The 18,618-nt window shown below is 38.5% G+C and overlaps 3 protein-coding genes across 4 annotated transcripts in view; 2 read left to right on the top strand and 1 right to left on the bottom strand.

Moving 5' to 3' along the window:
* dars1 (aspartyl-tRNA synthetase 1) overlaps window positions 1-4,196 on the top strand; it is a 31,162-nt gene extending 26,966 nt beyond the window's left edge. The window contains exons 13-18 of the mRNA XM_085374207.1: window positions 1,879-2,025; window positions 2,342-2,384; window positions 2,764-2,844; window positions 3,264-3,375; window positions 3,508-3,579; window positions 3,670-4,196. Of these exons, the coding sequence (XP_085230333.1) occupies window positions 1,879-2,025; window positions 2,342-2,384; window positions 2,764-2,844; window positions 3,264-3,375; window positions 3,508-3,579; window positions 3,670-3,761 (547 nt within the window). The 3' untranslated portion in view covers window positions 3,762-4,196. The remainder of the gene's footprint in view (window positions 1-1,878; window positions 2,026-2,341; window positions 2,385-2,763; window positions 2,845-3,263; window positions 3,376-3,507; window positions 3,580-3,669) is intronic.
* A 363-nt stretch (window positions 4,197-4,559) lies between these two features.
* Window positions 4,560-8,268, bottom strand: LOC146616453 (protein lifeguard 3-like). Of its 2 annotated transcripts, XM_085374486.1 has the most exons (11): window positions 8,016-8,268; window positions 7,845-7,912; window positions 7,687-7,751; window positions 7,531-7,584; window positions 7,357-7,407; window positions 7,207-7,246; window positions 6,974-7,011; window positions 6,772-6,859; window positions 6,317-6,412; window positions 6,129-6,182; window positions 4,560-4,709 (listed from the first exon to the last, which is right to left on the bottom strand). In XM_085374486.1, exons 1-11 carry the CDS (start codon window positions 8,266-8,268, stop codon window positions 4,560-4,562), a joined length of 957 nt encoding a protein of 318 aa, XP_085230612.1. The 2 variants fall into 2 exon arrangements, with proteins under 2 accessions (XP_085230612.1, XP_085230611.1); XM_085374485.1 differs by having other exon boundaries at window positions 7,845-8,183.
* A 2,616-nt stretch (window positions 8,269-10,884) lies between these two features.
* On the top strand, window positions 10,885-17,792 carry pnkd (PNKD metallo-beta-lactamase domain containing). The gene is made up of 9 exons (XM_085374700.1): window positions 10,885-11,039; window positions 11,419-11,534; window positions 11,740-11,852; window positions 12,631-12,689; window positions 13,656-13,748; window positions 14,141-14,304; window positions 15,559-15,645; window positions 15,877-15,992; window positions 17,434-17,792. The coding sequence occupies exons 1-9, from the start codon at window positions 10,885-10,887 to the stop codon at window positions 17,605-17,607; spliced, it is 1,077 nt and encodes a 358-aa protein (XP_085230826.1). The 3' UTR covers window positions 17,608-17,792.
* Window positions 17,793-18,618: the final 826 nt, after the last annotated feature.

Genomic DNA, 18,618 nt, shown 5'->3' with positions numbered 1-18,618 from the left:
GCATTAAGAGCTTCAACATCAAAGGTTAAAATAAAAGAGGAATACTGGGCGAAACTCTTTCTGTGTGGAAACTGTAACGTTTCTGACGACATACGTCTGTGAATGTCAGTGGTTTTTGGACGTATTTATTACAGTGAAAACTCAGAAGGGGGTTTGCAGTGCTTCATGCTTTATTCTGTGATTACAAGTCTTTTATTATAAAGTAAATCCCCAGAGGAACCATGTTAAATCAGTGGAACACTGAGTAAGGTGTCAACTAGCTTAATTTGAATTCCCTTTTTAATGTCTGTGACGTTAGTTAGTTTCAGGTTGTGACCACTGTTCCTCTTTCTCAGGCCCATTTGACTTTTTGCCCTTTGTTCTCATGACTTTCCAGACTGTTTCTCTTGACGTGTGAAAGTGTTTTGCATGCGTTTTGTACTTCTGTTTTAACACATGAAGCACAGATGACTTTATCCTTTCCATGCTCTGTTTGGCATCTCCTTTTAATTTCACAGTAAATACAAGTGAAATTTGTTAGGTGTCTTTAAAAAATATAATTTAGTTGTTAAAAATCTCTTTTTGGTGTCATAATGTTTCTAATTGTGATATAAAAGAATCAGAAATTAGTGAAAGGCATTAGGACAGCTTGGCCAAGAAAATAGAGTCAAATGTGGGTTGTGACCATTATGTGAACAATTAGTCTGGTATTTGTCTCTATCTGGACAGAATTGTGAGTCCTTCGATGGTAGATTGTAGTTTTTGTTTGTGTACCGGTACGTGCAGTACTGTGCAGAAGTCTTGCATCACCCCTCATTTCTTTTTTTGTTTTTAGAAAAAGGGGCATCTCTTGTGACATCCACCATGTGTACTGACAATAATTTGAGCCACGAATTTCAAATTTATGTATTCATCAGTCCATCGGACCTGTAGCCGATGAGTTTCAGTTCATTCCTTGTGTAGTTTGGCCTTTTATCACAAATTCCCCTCCTTTAAAATGGCTTCTTGAGATCTTTTCTGATGAGGCTCCAGAAAAATGCACTTCTCAGGCCCTGTTTCACTTCTTAGCTGAATTGTTTATTAAGGGTATGACTTTCAGATGCTTTTCATGTAGAATTTTAGGCCTGCTACTTCTTCATTTGTCCTCCACTTGTCTATTTTACTGCATTTTTTTTAGGTGCGTACTCCACACCGTGCCAAGTTATGCCAAGTTTTTTGGCTAATAGCCTTTTGGGAATCACCTTTTTAGTGCAAAATTATCCTTTTTATGCCCATCAAACTGTGTTATCATTGTCATTTTTTGTAGATTAAACTAAAGACAGTGGAAAAAATGGGGGGGGGGGGTTGCATCAGGCTAACAAAGTGCACAAAGATACAATTTAGATTGGTTCTTTGCTAAGTTGTCTGTTATGTTTAGACACAACACTGGTTTGCCCTTTGAGTTGGGAGGCTTTTTGTGCATTAATTATTTATGGGTCAGTGTTTTATTCACGGGTCAGTCATTTTAAGTCCAGATACAACCACTGGACATAAAATGAGAGAACAAACCATCAATGTCCACAGAAAAACTTTGAAAGTGGTTCAGAAAACCGGAGAACTATTACCCAATACCACTTTAAAGCTTTTTAAGACAGCATGTCTCCTTGGAAGCAAAATATGAAGAAATCAGGGGCGACATGACCCTTTTTCACAGTAACACGTGTAACAAGTATTTTTACATAGATATAAATCACCATTACATACTCCAATCATGATTGGGAAAACTATTGGTGTATGTGAAGTTTTATGTTTGGGTTAAAAAAATTAGTGGTTTGGGGAAATTTCCCAGGAAAATGAATTAAAGTCAGTGTCATGTCCTCTCAACACTCTGGAAACTCAATGCATGTGCCTCTGCGTCAGCTTCCAGACAGAGATCCAGACGGTGAATAAGCAGTTCCCAAGTGAGCCTTTCAAATTCCTGGAGCCGACTCTTAGACTGGAGTACACCGAGGCTGTGGCCATGCTGCGTGAGGCCGGGGTCGAAATGGGTGACGAGGATGACCTCAGGTTAGAATACATCACACAGCCTTTCCCCCACAGCCAACTCATCTTGTCAGATGATTTCTTTTGATAAAAGCAGAAGTAAATTGTAACATGTGCTCAAAGTGAGGATGTGAAAGATCACATCAGTAACTCAGCATTTAAGTAATCCTTGTGATCAAAGCTGTAATCTGCAGTACAGTTGGAGCAGTGACGTTAAAAAAACAGTCTGAGAAATAATAACTGTAGATGATTCACTGATTACAATCAGTTTAAGTAATATTTTAACAATGTGAGATGTGTCTGTCTTTATTAAACTCAATGTATTTTTGCTGTTTTGTAGTACACCCAATGAGAAGCTGCTTGGCCGCCTCGTCAAGGAAAAGGTTTGTTTTCAAATGTGATTTACTCATTGAATGTCAAAATTATGAATGTGACATGATCCAACAATGGATCACGTAGCCTTTATGTATGAAGGTCAGATAAAAACACGAGTGATTTTTAAAAGTAGTAAAAAGCCATTTTGGATATTAGAACTCCAGAATTTGTATATATGAGCCGTTAGTCTTCTTCAGACGACCTCCTTCAGTAAAAGCTGCTTTATGCTGTAAGATAAAGACTCTACAGTATCCTGGAGAAGTATTTTAATATTCAAGCTCACAGTTGCATCACATAAATAAAGAAAAGGATACGTGTATGTCTCTATTAATCCTTTTGTATGCAGTTATTGACTCTCACTCCTCTTTTTTCCCCCCCTCTCCACAGTATGATACTGACTTCTATGTGCTTGATAAGTACCCGCTGGCTGTTAGACCGTTTTACACAATGCCTGATCCAAGCAACCCTGTAAGTCTTTCACTCACACATCAAACATACCAAACACACCAGCCTCTCAAATTTGCACTGTGGCTCCTGTGGGCAACGTAATGCTTTTTTTTTTTTTTCATTGTCCCGACAAGTCAAGAAAAAACATCAGCATCCATGAGCGATGCCACAAAATTGCCAGTTTACTACATTCTTTATGCTACCTGTGTGAATTTCAATTGCCAGACTGATATTTCTGTTAATATTTGGCTTTAAAAAATGAATACGGTTTCATTTCATTCTCTTCCTGTCATAATCATTGTTGTTACCCAAGTTTTGTGCCAGCGTTACCTTGTCTGGTTGACTTTAATTTTCTTTTCTTTTCTTTTTTTTTAACCCCCTCCTGTCATCATCACATGTGAGAAAAACCTGATTTCTGAGTTTGTTTTATTTTTGTCTAGAAATACTCCAATTCTTATGACATGTTCATGAGAGGAGAAGAGATTCTCTCCGGAGCTCAGAGAGTCCACGATGCTCAGCTGCTGACAGAAAGAGCCATCCACCATCAGATCGGTAAGAAAAAGAGATGTTTCCATTTCTTTTTGAGGAGCATTGAGTGAAATTCAAATGATTTGTCTCCCTCTGTTGGCAATCAGCGGAACAACACTAGAAAATTTTTGTGCCTCTCCTTTGTTTGTTGTACAGATCTGGAGAAGATCAAGGCATACATCGACTCCTTCCGGTATGGAGCTCCCCCACATGGCGGCGGAGGCATTGGTAAGAAATATGTTTTGTCGGGGGAACTACAGGAATGGTTTTTGTTTTTTTGTAAGAATAAAAAACTGATAAAGATGTCATCCTTCACAGGCCTGGAGAGAGTCTGCATGCTCTACCTGGGTCTCCACAACGTTCGGCAGACCTCCATGTTCCCACGTGACCCCAAGCGCCTGACACCTTAAACCTTCTGGTGTGGACGACACATAAATACTGGTGACGGGAAACAATACTAATCCACAATCAAGGAAGGGAGAACATTTATAGGAGCTAATGCCACCCTAGAACTCTTAACGTGTTACTGTAATTAACCACCGACATGAAGGAAGCAGTTATAACAGTAAGGTATGATTTATTGATCGGTGTGCATCGTTTTCTAACAACAACAAATAACAGAAACATTAAAGAGAACAAAGGAAATGGCCAGTGATTCAAGAAGACAACTCTTTTTTTTTTTTTTTTAATCGGTGAGTCAGTGTTCTCTGGGTTTTCTCTTTGGAAAAATGAAAAGTACATAACAAACAGATCTTAGACCGTCTTACTACCAGCACAGATGTTTGACTAATGATTGTGGTGTCCAGCAGTATGCCTCCAACTACACATGTTTTGTAAGTCTAAGCACTGACAATAATAAAAACAAATGTGTTGATCTATAAATGGCTTTGTTCCCTTTTTTGGAGGCAGAAACACTTTGTTAATGAGGAGGTTTGATCGAAGTAATAGTTGAGAGTACTACACTCCTTAACGTGCACATAAATATTAAAATGCAGCTATACAAATGTGCAAAGCTTAAGCAGCTCTCTTCCTTTACACGGGCTAAGTGTAAGCTTTGCGGCTGCAGTCCTGCTACATACAGCCCAACAAACAAAGTGCTCGAGTGTTACTGATGTAGAAAAAATAATAATAATAATAAAGTAATAATCTTTCTGACAGTTTGCTGTGTGTCTGCCAGCAAATACAATATACAAACTCCAACCGCTGGCTCATTCAGTCGCAGCTCCGCTGACTTGAAGGATGAAGAGGAAGATGTGAACAATATCAACATAAAGAGAAAGCGCTCCATAGACGTACTCCTCTGGGCTGATGGCCAACTCCCGATTTCCGATAAGAAGTTGGGTGTTGTACACTAAAAACTAATATAAGGAAGAAAAGGAAAGAGGAAATTGACATAAAAACATGAATACAAGGAAAAATGCTGCAACATTTCTAGCCTTTTGTCATGTTTGTGACCATTAATTAAAACTTTTGGTTTTTGGACTGTTACGTGTCACTCACTATGACCAACAAGAAAATTTACATCCTGTATCATGTGAGGCTACAACTGTACTAATAGCTTTGTGATTCTGTCCTTACCATGTGGTGGTGCGTTTAGTTTAACCCTTTTCGTGTGTTGCTGTGTTAATATTTACTCATTAACACAAAATTTCAACTATAGCTGAGACTGACAGGAATGGTAAGCAAAGGCTAAGGTAAAAAGTTTGGGTAAATTATATTTTGAATATAATGGTACAAAAGCAAAGGTCAGACAATCCCCAGCATTATGGGAAAACCACATTAAACAGTGCTATAACATGTATACAGTGAGATTACCTGTTTAAAAGACCTATTGGGACAATGAATGTGGAAATCATGTTTGTAACAGGAAATGATAAAATGTCCCAAAAAAAAAGCCCAATTCACTTTATACACTGCGCAAAAAATTAAAGGAACACTTGAACATCATAGTTGGAACTTCAGGAATATCCGTCTGTTCGATTAGGGAAAACTGTGATTTTACCTCCTTTACTAAAGAAAGCATGTGACAGAGGTGAAATGGAGAGGAGACACCGTAATAAATGTTAGCTTCTTGCAACATCATCCGTGAAAAGAACACTGTGTTAGTGGTGAACCTGCCAGCTGAGTTACACAATGCTGGTTTCTGACCACAGAACCCACCTAGGAACACTGAGCCTTCATGTCATGCTCAAGGAGTCTCTTGATGACATTTTGGTTGTAAACATGCACAAATAACCTGATTGAGGTCACTTTTTAGGGCTCTGGCAGTGCTGCTCGTGTAACGGGCCTGTCGACATGGCAAATCTGTGCCTTACTGATGGAGCTGAGCAACCTGTGGAGGCTGCAGGTGCTGTCTCATGCTACCAAGTAGCAAAAAGGACCCAGCAAAAAGCAAAACTAGAGAAAAATCCATCAAAAAACCTTCCCTTTCTGGAGGTTGTCTTGTTGTTGCCTTTCCAGTGCAACTGTTATCACTTTTTTATTGGATTCACAATAGTTTATGCTTTCTATCTGGACATCCTGATATCTCTGAAGTTAACAGACTTTGTGTTAAACTGAAGATTGAGTGTTCCCTTCTTGTTTTTTTATTTGATAGACCAATCAAAATCAAGACAAATACGATGATGAATAGTAGATTATCACCACATTATTTAGGGCTCCTAAATAGCTATGTATTGGGGGTGTAAGGACTGCTAATGTCTCGCTTGCTTTTCAACAACAGACTCATAATACCAAGAAGAAATACTCGGTCTAATTTTGTGTGAGTGTGGACTCACCAGAGTGTAAACGATGGCTCCAATTGCAGCGTAGAGCATATGCAGCCAGGGGACCTGTTGAGTGACATAAGAAAGGCTCCTGAATGTGAAATCAGTCACACAGATACACCCTTGGGAGCTGCTGTTCCTCACGCAGAGAAACACGAGTAGACAGAATAAATTAAATGACTTGACCAGAGCAGGCTCACATATTGGAAGGAGAGGACGATGGCTGTAACAATCCCAATGATCATGAGCAGAACGGCCGCAATGCAGAGGAATCCCCCGCAGGAGGTGAAGTCCACCTGTGATGAGAAACAAGTCATTAAGGGGATGAAAGTGAAGCTGATATGCTTCAAGCTACATGAAAGAGCAGTGAGACTATTGTGAAAGAGGATCAGAATAAGGTGAAAGAGAAATATATGTGTGTGCGTGTGTGAAACGTGTCTTGTAGAAGCCAAAAATGTAACTTGTGTATCTCGAGTTGCATCAGACAGAGAAGTTGGATTCGCATCTTATCCCAAAATGTTATAAATATTTAAAGGATTTCAGTGCCCCCATTGTAATGCAAGACAAAGGAGTTCTTTTACACCGACAACAAAGACATCCTCTGACAAGCCACAGGCTACTGAGCTACAGCGAGACAGTTTACATCTCCGTGTACCTTAGTTTGGAAGCAGAAGACTGTCACAGCTATACAGACTAATGCTGTTACTCCCATGGCGATAAACACTGCTTTGGTTCCATAATAGCTGTAAAGGATACATGTAGCAATTAAAACGAAACAAAAAAAAAGGCACATATATACCATCAGGATCAAAATGTGCTGTTTTGAGCTGTTGCCTGAATAAAGCCAATAAACAAACCTTGAAACTGCTCCGGCCATGTAAGACAAGGCAAGAGTCTGCAAGATCAAACATGAATACAATGCGTCTTAAATGTCAGAGTGAGTTTTAGCACTTTTTAGAGATGTCTTTTTTCTACTGACTTTACTTTTTCAGTCTTCAGCACCTCACACTATGTTAGTTCTGCACATATATATCTGCTGTGGCATTACTAGTGTCAATGTCTGACCCTTAGTCTAATAAACAACACTTACAAATACTCCAAGCAGCACAAGATTCCATGGAAAACGCCTCCTAAAAAGTACAGAAACCACAAACATCACTGTTTATGAAAATTTTAATACACCATAATAATAGCAATAATAAAACAACTTAATTTTTCCAACTTATTTGGCCTTGCTTACCTCGGCTCTTTGCAGCAGATGAGAATGCAGTAAACCACAAAGTAAACCACACTACGGAGAGATTCACCACTGTGATTATTATTACATACATCATATTCTTCACATGTGTGTTTTTTTTTATCAATTGATGTAATTGCACTAAAACTGTGCGGCTGTTTCTTAAAAGTAACTCACAAAGATGCCCAGTAGATGCCAGGGTAACTGATGACAAACATCCTCACTGGGTCACTGTGAAAGCAGATACATGGCATCACCAAAGGGCAGACTGTGTTTCTTACCCTTCACCAGATACATTCATCAGTGGATGGATGTACAAATGGGGAAACTTACACAAACGTAAAGACAGCAACAACTGAGAAGGTGACAGCAAGCTGTGCTGATAAAATTAAGTAAACCTGTCCAAAAAAAAAGAAAAAAAGAAAGATCAGAGCAGCAGGATTGTCACTGGCACAAAGAGCAAGTTAAAACACACAGTTACAAACTCTTACTTTTCTGATGAAGGCGTGCCGAACAGATGTGCTTTCCCACTGGGTGCTGAGAAAATCCTCCATCTCTCCTGCAGAATTTGGAAGAGCCAAGTGGTAATTTATCCTTGTTACACCTAATCTAAATATATTGCAGGGTGTGATTACTTCAAGACTGTGCCACTCGCTAAGAACCTGGGTTGGAGGCAGGCAGTCCAGCAGACAGAGTCGGTATTGTGGTGGGCATCCCAGATGGAGGAAGGCCAGGGCCTTGACACATGCTGATCGGCGGGTAGACACCCCCTTGGCCCCAGTAGCCAGGACTGGGACTGTAAGATGGAGGTGGGGGAAGAGGAGAGCCATGCTGTGGCTGGTAGGGGAAGTTATCACACTTAGGATGATGCAGTGCTTCCTCGTAGGGGGGAGGACTGTCAATTTTAGATGTCATCATTTTTCTGGACTACCCTAAAGACAGGATGAGTGGTACAAAGCTATGTCAGACTTACATCTTTTCACTATCCACTAGTTATTGCTGACTTTCCATTTTCACAATTACAAAATAAAATCTTCCTACTATATTACATCGTAAATCACAGTATGTTGCATTGCTTAATTCTGTGGTATTATTTCCTGGAAACTATGTGGTCACCCTAGTTTCAGAAAGGGTGATCACAAGTCCCTCCTTGTGCACAACATTATTATCTGTTTTTCTGTGTTTCACATGTGATTCTCAGAAATCAGCACCGAATAACAGAATTCTAAAGTCTGGCTCGTTTCCAGTGGCTGTAAAGAAAATAAGGAAGGCTGTCTCTACAGGACGTCCTGGTGGCCTCGGGGACGTTTTGGCTTGCTGTGAACTTTCAGCTGGTTCAAGCACCACGCAGGAACCACGCAAATCTACCACATCAAAGACATGCAAAACTGTGCGCATGTCGCTCTGTCTGTCTCTTTCAGCAAGGCAGGCGACACGAACCAGGTAACGTTAGACACGCTGAACAGATGAAAAGGAACGATGGAGAAAAGAGGGAGGGAATAAAAAAGAGAAGGCAGGTAAATGCTGAAAAATAAGTGGCAGTCAGGAGCAGGAACGTGTGCATATGTGTTATTTTGATACTTTTGCACAGTTCTTGAGTACAAAAGCCTCTCACTGTGCATAAAGCTCACTGTTTTTCCCTCTTTGGTTTAAAAACTGTATTAGATAAAGGTATTATTCCATATTTCTGGCTTTGTACATGTGTATGTGGGGTATGTGTGGAAGATTTTCCCTGCTACAGCGACAGCCATGTCATATTTTTGAAAACTTGGAACTCACAATAATAAATTACATTGAAATTTAACATTAAAAATGTAATTTTGTTATCATGCTGTATATCTGTATGTACTGTAACACCGCAGACACCCTTGGTCTCCTTACACTTGTACTTTAAGTGTGAGTCACTTGCTAATTAAAAATTAATTTGACTACTATAAATATTTTAAATTAAAGTGCGCACGTTTGTTCGGGATAATTGGGCCACATGTAATGAAACTGCAATATTTTGAAGGGCTGAAAAAAGGTCTAGCAGTCTGGTGCTGTTGCAATAACAAAGATGAGATAATGTCCCAGCTTGAATTATAGTTTCACTCAGCTCTTGGTTGTAATTCAACATATAGTTTCACAAGACACATTGAAACAACTTAAACATTATTGTGTCTGGAAGGCACAGTCATGCCATGTGTTCACATTTATTGCTTGATAAAATATACGAAGGGTCACGCAAAGTATGAGAGTAGAAACCAATGACTGTAATTCTGTTTAATTTAAGAATGAAGTATATGTGGACACTTGGAGGCCAAGGAAAGTTCCCCCATCTAAAGTTATGATTTTTCTTCTTTCAATATGCAATCCTGAGCTCACCTTCAGTTTCATTTATTCTATTAAAGCACCTGTAAGAGCAGTCGAATCCCTCTACAGCACCTCACCGGTCTGAAAAGGCCAGACTGCATACATTTTTCTTTTTGTATGTAGTCTAGTCAGATTACTTGTGAAAATTAGTACTGTACTTAAGAATTTTTAAGATAGGAAAAGAGAAAAAAGCAAGCATACTGCCGATTGTGAACAGGAAATTAAGCCTGTGTTATTTTTAAAACCCAGCCATACATTATATACAAATTTTAAAACACTACAACACTGCACTCAAGTAATCTCTTTGACCCACTTTTGGTTTGTTATGATCTGATCACCCAGAAAACAAATGAAAACAAAGCAGAAAAGGTTACTTACCTTGTGGCTTGCGCCTGAGTTGGGTTCACTGTCCTTCAGTCCTGCCTTGGAGATTTGCAGCCGTGCACAACAGGAGGATGTCATCCTTTGTAACTGGATATGCTGGCTGAAACTCACACTGTTACTGCTACTCTCAGAAAGATGAGACTGGTTACTCATGTCGCCTCCTGTTAAAAAGTACCAATATTACCAAAACACAAACTACTGGTTGTACCTCCCTCTACAATTAGTTAAATGCCAGTGCTTCCTTGATACCTAGTCAGCTTTGGCATTTTGTCTAAGGGTAATTGTAAGTCATAATTATATGTCAATGTATTTTTTCTTGTACTACAAAAATCATTACAATTAACCTACAATACGGTTATAACAACAGACAGATAATTATTCAACATTTACACCAGAAAGAAATGTGATTCTAAAAACAGAAATTCCCATTTTATGTGTTTCTTGAAGCAAAGTGGATTTGGATATAAAACAGGCAAAATCACACAGTATTTTTGCTTGTTCATATGCATGTTAAAGTTTGCCTGACAGACTGTCAAAACCCTTTTTTTAAATTTCATTTAATTTACTACTACTACTTCCCAAGTGGTTCTGCTGCCTAAACCTAAGCAAAATGTGATGGGAAAAATGTATAATGAAAATATACAGAAAAAATTATAATATACTCTGTTTTAATACATAAAAGAAAACGTAAACATGAGAAATCAGGTGAGCACAACACCGGTAGTGAGCCTAAAAGTCACCAGGGGACTGTTGTGACGTGTCGCTGTATACGTCATTACGTTCCGCTCAGAGGCTATGGCGCTTCCTGACTGGATAATAACACTGGTAGCCACTTCATCCTTCATCTGTTTTTGTTTGTGCCTTCGCTACAGACGGACAGGACAGGTGTTTTGGAGAAAACTGTTCAGCAAGATAATGGCCCGAACGGAGAAGCCCTTGTTCCGAATAGCGTGAGTATGGCGCCACTTTCCTTGGCGACAGAGATTTCTGTCGTTTCCTTGGCGATTCTCTTGGCGTAGCTTAGCAACATCTAGCCATTTTTATGTGCTATAGATTTATCCCACGTAATTTAATTTAGTCAAGACCATTTGAAAAGTACAGCTGTTGGTATTCTGCTGTGAGGCTCTTCTCGCGATAATGCCATTTTTTTCATCAGCATATGCTGCAGTGGCTTCAACTTTGTTTTAAGAGACGTTTGCATACCAACCATTGAAGTTACGTCAATTGTGCTCATTCAACAAACCAAAGAAATGACAGTAACTGCATGGCGAGGTTAATAATGTTAACAGCTTTTACTATTGGGACATAACATTTCCAATTGTCTCCCAGGTACACACTCTACACTAAGACCAGACTTGGCTACATGTACTACAAACGGCAAATGCGGAAAGCTCGTGAAAATTACCCTGGAGGGCATTCAGCTACAGATCCCGTGGAGTTCAATGGTATATGCAACAATTACTGGTTTAACTTGGTGACACTGGGCCAAACAATGCCTTGCTGTCACACGCTGTACATACCATAGAACCAATTGTTATTACTATCAGTACAAAATTCTAGCATTTGTTTCATTAAAGATGGATATTTTTATTAGTGCATGTTTAATGTTGTCCCGAATAATTATTATGTCATTTCTTTCTCTGCCCACAGGTGTTAAAATAATTCCTATCTCTGTGCTCTCTGACAACTACAGCTACCTTATCATCGACAGAGCCTCGAGCATCGCAGTCGTTGTAGACCCTGCAGACCCTCAGATAGTTCAGGTGAGTGCCTCTGATGTCACTTATGTGTCTTTGAATGGGTTAATAGATTTAGGCTATTGCGCTGAAAACAGCAATCAGTAACTGTGTAGTTAGTTCCAAGGGAAAAGTTGTTTTTTCTTCAGAACATGTTGCTGCAGAGAAGTCAGGACAGATATCGCCTGATATTAGTGAGAAATGATTGCTTTGCTTCTAGTTCAGCTTTATTTTGTATATGTACCACAACTCTGATCCTTAAAGCTATTATATGAAATGTATAATATCTAGTATTAAGATCTTTAAGAAAACGAAATATTTTTTAGGGGAGTTGGAATAATACTATTAAAGTGTGATGATTGTCATTCAGTTCAAAGCCAGTTTAGTAACACATACAGGACATAGATGGGGTTAAAATGTATAAATAGTGTGAGTTACAAACAATATATGAAAGCCTGTATAGAATTATTGCTGTATTTATAAAAGTACGAGGTGTGTAAACAAAAAAATTGAGTTGTATTGAAAGCTTGATTGTAATTGTAGGGCTCATTGACATTGGAGCCTCTCTCTCTTACAGCTGGTATCTCTGCACTGTCATTTTTCCTTACAACCATGTGTTTTACTTCAGCTGCAGCTGTTGACTGTCCGTAGCCAGCTGTTGTGAATGAGTGTGTTTTGTATCCATGGTATCTTGCCTTATTAAATACACAAGTATAATAACGCTGTGATGTGTCATGAATCTGAAGTGTTGACTGAAGGTTTTACCAACACCCGATTTATTTGTATTTTCTTTTATTCATTTCAGGCAGTCCTCGAGGCAGAAGGAGTAATGTTAGAAGCAATACTATGTACACACAAGCACTGGTGAGTTTCATGTAATTTGTATGTATAAAAAAGGAGTAGGGGGGAAAGACAGCATAGTATTGTAATATTTAGCATAGCAATGTTATATTGATACAGGGACACCAATTATCGATATTTTATTTTGGAAATACTGTGAACAAGAGGGCTTATCTCACCTGATAAGAGGCAACCTTTCTGCAAACAGATGCAGTCTGGCTTGGATTGACTGGAATTACTATGAGACAGATTGTAAATGTATAAATGCAGAGAGATTGCCAACATCTTGCCATCAGTCTGAACGAGTCTTTATTAATGATTACAACTTGAAGGGACTTCATGGGCTGCCAGCTCATTGTATTCTGGTTATATTCCTATAAAACAGGAAGGTTGATCAGTGCAAATATAATAGTTTAATGTGGCTATTGAATATTTATAACAGTAAATTGCTGCAATATTAGGAACAGATTGGATGTCATTGCCAACTTGACCCCATTCAATATGACACTGGTAACATTTATAGTAGGTCTTGGTGACAGTTTTGATGTACTTTACCATCTCCTTTTGTAGCTAAAAAAATTCCTGAGGTAACTTTATCTTATTGGATAAGACAGATATTGAAAATGTTTAACTTCGAGGACATAATTTACAGTTGAAGGCAAAAAAAATCTAAAAATATGTTAATGTGATAATCATACAAGACTCAGCATGTCACAAAAGGTTAAAAAATCATATAATAATAGGTATAGTAAAATAAAAATGTGATTCACATCTCTAACACAAGAGGTTAGACTTATTATTGCCGTACTGCAGATTAAAAGAATGCCATGCATTTGTATGTATAGATGTTTTCCCCACATTTTGAAAGTCCTGCGTTCAGGTTGATTAGAATAAGCACAGTGTTTTTTAAAAAAAATAGGTGTTTTGTATCTGTAATGTGTGGATATTGTCTAAATTGCTGCGTGAACCTTCTTTGTGATCCGTGTACAGGGACCACAGTGGGGGAAACAAAGGGTTGAAACGGCTGCACAGCTCATGCCGAGTTTATGGAAATGCGGCTGATAACATTCCTGGCCTCACGCAGTAAGTCCCAGCTTGCACAGTATAGCACACTGGCTCACTTTGAATCATTCTTACTGTACTTAGTCCTGTTTTGTTCCCACTGTCAGTAGTGGTGGCAGCTGACTTCACACTAAATTATCGTGGCATGAGTGACTATTCTGTTATGTCTGAGGGGATGGAGGGTTATCTTAGGACTTCCAAACCACCACACTAAAGATTTTGTTTTTCACATTTTTTTTCTAATAATGTAAAAATAATATGGGAAGGTAGTCGTTTTTGATACCTTTGCTCAACTGGTACATGTCAGAAATGGAAGTCTATTTCAGTTATTTTTAATCTTTTAATTTTCACTAAAAATCAGTAACTCCACACTTCTTGGTTTAGGTTTTTTCATTACTTATTTTTCTTTCCAGCCCTCTCTCACACAATGACTCGGTAACAGTTGGGCGTATGCGCTTTAAGGCCCTCTTTACCCCTGGACACACGGTAGGCCACATGATCTACCTCTTGGATGGTCAAACGGTCGGTGCCCCCTCCAGCCTCTTCTCTGGTGACCTGGTGTTTCTCTCAGGATGTGGTAAGTTATGCAGAAAACCAGATCAAGAGGAATTATTCTAGCTGTTTGCTTCTTTTTGTTTTTTTTCAGAGTTACTGAAAATGCAGGATGAAATAGTTTGTTTGATGTGGAATCATTCTACACAGGTTCTCTGGGTTTTACTGGCTCAAAATTGTTCTCTACAGGGAGTGACTATGCATGCAAGCACAATTTGTCTGCACGTAGTTATAGTTGTGTTACCTTAACAGAAGTCTACGCATTGCCCTCTTATTCCTGGCAATTTGATCAAAATATATGTTATGCTTGAGTAAAAGCAACTTAAAAAAAAAAAACTGGTGTGACGTTTTTAGAGTTTTTGTGGGCTTTTTTTTTTTTCTATACTGTAAAACTGCTGAAGTCTGAGAACCTGATGATTGCACAGTCTAAAAGTCAGCTAAAATGCATAAGTGTGATACCAAGGAAGCGTGATTTTGACTTAATTGTACTATGTGATATATACGAGAAACCTATCTGTCATCAGTGTTTCAATCAGTGCAATTTTAAAAAGGATCTTTGACCTGATGCCTTTTCTGCATTCACATCTGTCATTTTTGGTTCACAACCCGATTACCTCATTCAAAAGCAAGTTTAACATTGCTAATGCAAGTCAGCACCATCTTAACTGAATACTGTTGCATGCAAATTACACCTTTTCATATTTCATCGGAAATGCTGATTAGATTTCCTTTGCATAACTTAATGTAACATAGTTTTTTTTATAAGACTTGAAATAATTTAATCAGTTGCGTCAAAAAGCACTTAAAATATATACTTAATTGTAGTATTGTATATTTAGTGGCCTGTTTTGGTTACCTTGTAATGCCAATGGCTTTTTTTAACATGTTCTTTAATATACAATAGATTTTGTATAGCAATTTAGTGGTTAATACATTTTCATTATGCACAAAATATTGAGATCAGCAGGAGACACAAACCCAGCCTTGGGTAAAATCTATGTGTGGATCCATCTGATGTGATGACCCCTTTGAGAAGTAAGAGAGAAGCTGAAAGTATTATACAGAGTTTGTACAGTAGATAGTGTCTTAATAGCTAGTGGTTATCCGCATGACCTTTGAGAAATTGGACATTTTTATCTTCCAATTAACCAATTTGACAATCTAACTATAGCAGTAATGAAAATATCCTGGTAATACTAAAGATTAGACCATATGAATGCTTCAGGAACCCTGTTTGGAAATTGGAATCTCTTTGTTAACCTGTCTTTATTGTTTCTAGGGAGAATGTTTGAAGGCAGTGCAACAACAATGCTGTCATCTCTGGACACAGTTGGCTCCTTGACTGATGATACTCTATTATGGCCTGGTAGGAGAATCCTTTCAGTTGTCTGATTCAGTGTCAAAAAATTATGTTTGTGTGCTGCGGATGAAGTTGTGGTTTTAATATGTCTTTGCTTTTAAAAAAGTGTTTTATATATATACAGCCAAACCATAAGAACGGGTTGCATAGGGAATTCTTTGGTTTTTTTAGGCTTTTAAGTATGGTTATACATGTGGCTGTGATATTTTTCTTGTGTGTCCACTGGCTGTCCCGCAGGTCATGAGTATGCAGAGGACAACCTGCTGTTTGCTGCTGAGGTTGAGCCGCACAACACAGCCAGGGAAAACAAATATCAGTGGGTGCTGCAGCAGCGAGGCCAGAAGCTGTGCACGGTGAGAATGATGTATCACCATTGTTATGCCTCTCAAGCGAGCCATCCCAGGATTCATGTTGTCCAACACCTGAAATAAGGGCTTATCAGTTGCGTACAGCGTTCGTGCTGACAGCACTCTTGAGTGCATGCCGCCCTCTCGCTTTCCCTTCTTCCAGGCTCAGTCGAGTCCATCTGTGATATAGTCTGCAGCAGAGCAAAGGTTTGCTGTTCAGTGAAGTGCCCATCCTGAATTTAGATTAGTTTTTTATCTGTTATCAATACATGCCTCTAAAGGCAGTTTCACAAGATTGGAGCTTCCAGTTGATGATTTCCACCTCCAAAACTTATTGAATGACCATAACATTTCCTCTGCAGTCTGCATGTTTTCACGTTTCACACGTAGTCTTTTGCTTATTTATATCAGTCACCTGAGTTTGATCTTTGAGTATTATTTATTAAAAAGATCAGATATATAGTACACCAAAAAAACATGTATGAAAACTGTAAAGTTTTCCTTGTAGCAGAGCTGCCTGAAGGTGATGACTTAAACTTCTGAAACACTGCATTTGTATTTGACCAAATGTATCAGAAACTGTAGCACTGCTGTGACTCACTCGGTTAAGCAGGTCCTTTGAATAAAAACTAAATGCCATGCGGCGTGGACACCCAAGATTGCGAATGCGAGAACTTAACAAGTAAAGTAGGATTTTAAAATCGATACCACAGTTGCATCTACTCAAAGTCTCTAACAAGTTTGAACATCATTTACCTCGACCTCAAGGTCAGAGGTCAGAGGTCAAGTTTTCTAAAAATCTTGTGAGCGCATTAACTCAAGAAGGAAGTCACCTAGGATTCTCAACTTCATGCCATGCAATTACTAAAACTCTTGGACAGGTTTAAATCCTGGAGACCTTGACCTCAAAGTCAAAGGTGACCTTTCCTGAAAAGCATCTAGGATTTTCAAATTAAGGTTGATGCATTTGCTAATTCTAGATCTCATTGGCGGATTTTAAACTGTTATTGGTAAGGGATAGAAAGTCTGACTTAACAGATTGTTTTCGGCTTGTCACAGTAGGAACAGACCAAGCATTATTAACAATTAACCGAGTTTTATTCAAGCATCCCTTTGTGCTGTGATGCTGGAAAGAGGAAGCAGATGTCTAGGAATCCAGGTTGAGCTTTTCCTGTTGTGATATGTCTCTGTTTTGTTTAGGTTTATTGCCAAATTAACGTCAGTGTATCCTGGTAACAAATTAGCTGCTGTGTTTTCTTAATACTCACGGTGATGCCATCTGCAGAAATGCATTGTCTGTTTTGTGATGGGGAAGGGAGTAACAGAAATCACTTATTTTATCTTCTATGATAGATTTATTTATTTTTAATCTTTCTGCAAATGATTGACACTGTTCAATCAAGAGCCTTTGAGGTGGGCTGCGTTTTGACGTGCTCTTTATTTCCAGTGTCCCTCCACGATTGGAGAAGAGAAGCAGTACAATCCTTTCCTGCGCAGCCACTCTGCAGAGCTCCACCTGGCTCTGGGTGTCCAGCAATTCCAGGAAGAAGACTGGACCCAGTTTAGGGCAAGGGTGCTGGAGGAACTGCGAAAACGCAAAGACCTCTACAACAGGAGATAGTACTACCAAGACGTCCTAAACTTTAGGGAACAGCAGAGCTCAGCTGCACCAGGCACTGGTACAAAAGCAGCTATTTGCAGGTGAAAGCTAATAATAAATTGATCTCTAAAGGTACTGTAGAAACGGTTTGATCTATTATCTCAGTGTTAAGGGGCATTAAGTAGTTTCTGACCTGTAGACCTGTAGCTAGGATGGTAACCACAACTTCGTTATTACATAATACTCATTAATAGTTCTATTACCTCTCCAAATGCTGTAAACTACAGTCATTTTTTGTTCATGAGAAGAGCAGTGCTGATTTTGTTTTTACTTTTTACATAGGATGTAAATATTATTGTTTTGCATTACTAGAGCATAGACATTTTTTTCTTATTGAGGGTTTTTTTGAAACACACGGTGATAACAATGCACTACACTGAACCGTTAACATGTTAGGTACTGATTTGTTTACTCAACAGTAGTTTTTAGAACAAGTAATAAATTGTATTTAAAAGGTTTCTGAGACAATCTTTGGTACACACGCTGTATTTGTTACCCCGGTTTCAGACTTACAGTGATGCTGAAGGGTAATTATCTTTTCCCCAAAGACTGACAGTTTGGGATTTGAGTATTTGATTGTGAATATTTGATATTGTGATATCAACATATTCACCAAATTAATGCTAGGATTCATTTAATAAATCGCAAAGGCACTTTGCTGTTGGTACCTTGTGTGAAAGTGAGCACAATGTGACAAAAAAAAGTCTGTACATTATTTTTTTTTTATATAATAAGTCAGTTTATTAATGCAGATTATTTTTTTTATTTTTTTTTATTTTTATTTTTATTTTGACTTAAAAAAGTAACACAAACATTCATTCTTTGCAATGGTTGTGTTTGGGCTACTTGTAGGGCTGTGCCATATGACCAAAATCTCATATCCCGATATAAGACATCTATCGTCCGATAACGATATAAATCACAAAAATGTAACATTTTCTGTAAATTCTGTGAATCTCGGGCTGCTCGTCT

This window comes from Diplotaxodon limnothrissa, linkage group LG16 (genome assembly GCF_057381915.1).
Source record: "Diplotaxodon limnothrissa isolate DT_005_m linkage group LG16, D_limnothrissa_male_GT1.1, whole genome shotgun sequence".
NCBI classification, from domain to species: Eukaryota; Metazoa; Chordata; class Actinopteri; order Cichliformes; family Cichlidae; genus Diplotaxodon; species Diplotaxodon limnothrissa.
This window is presented reverse-complemented; position numbering and strand designations above follow the sequence as displayed.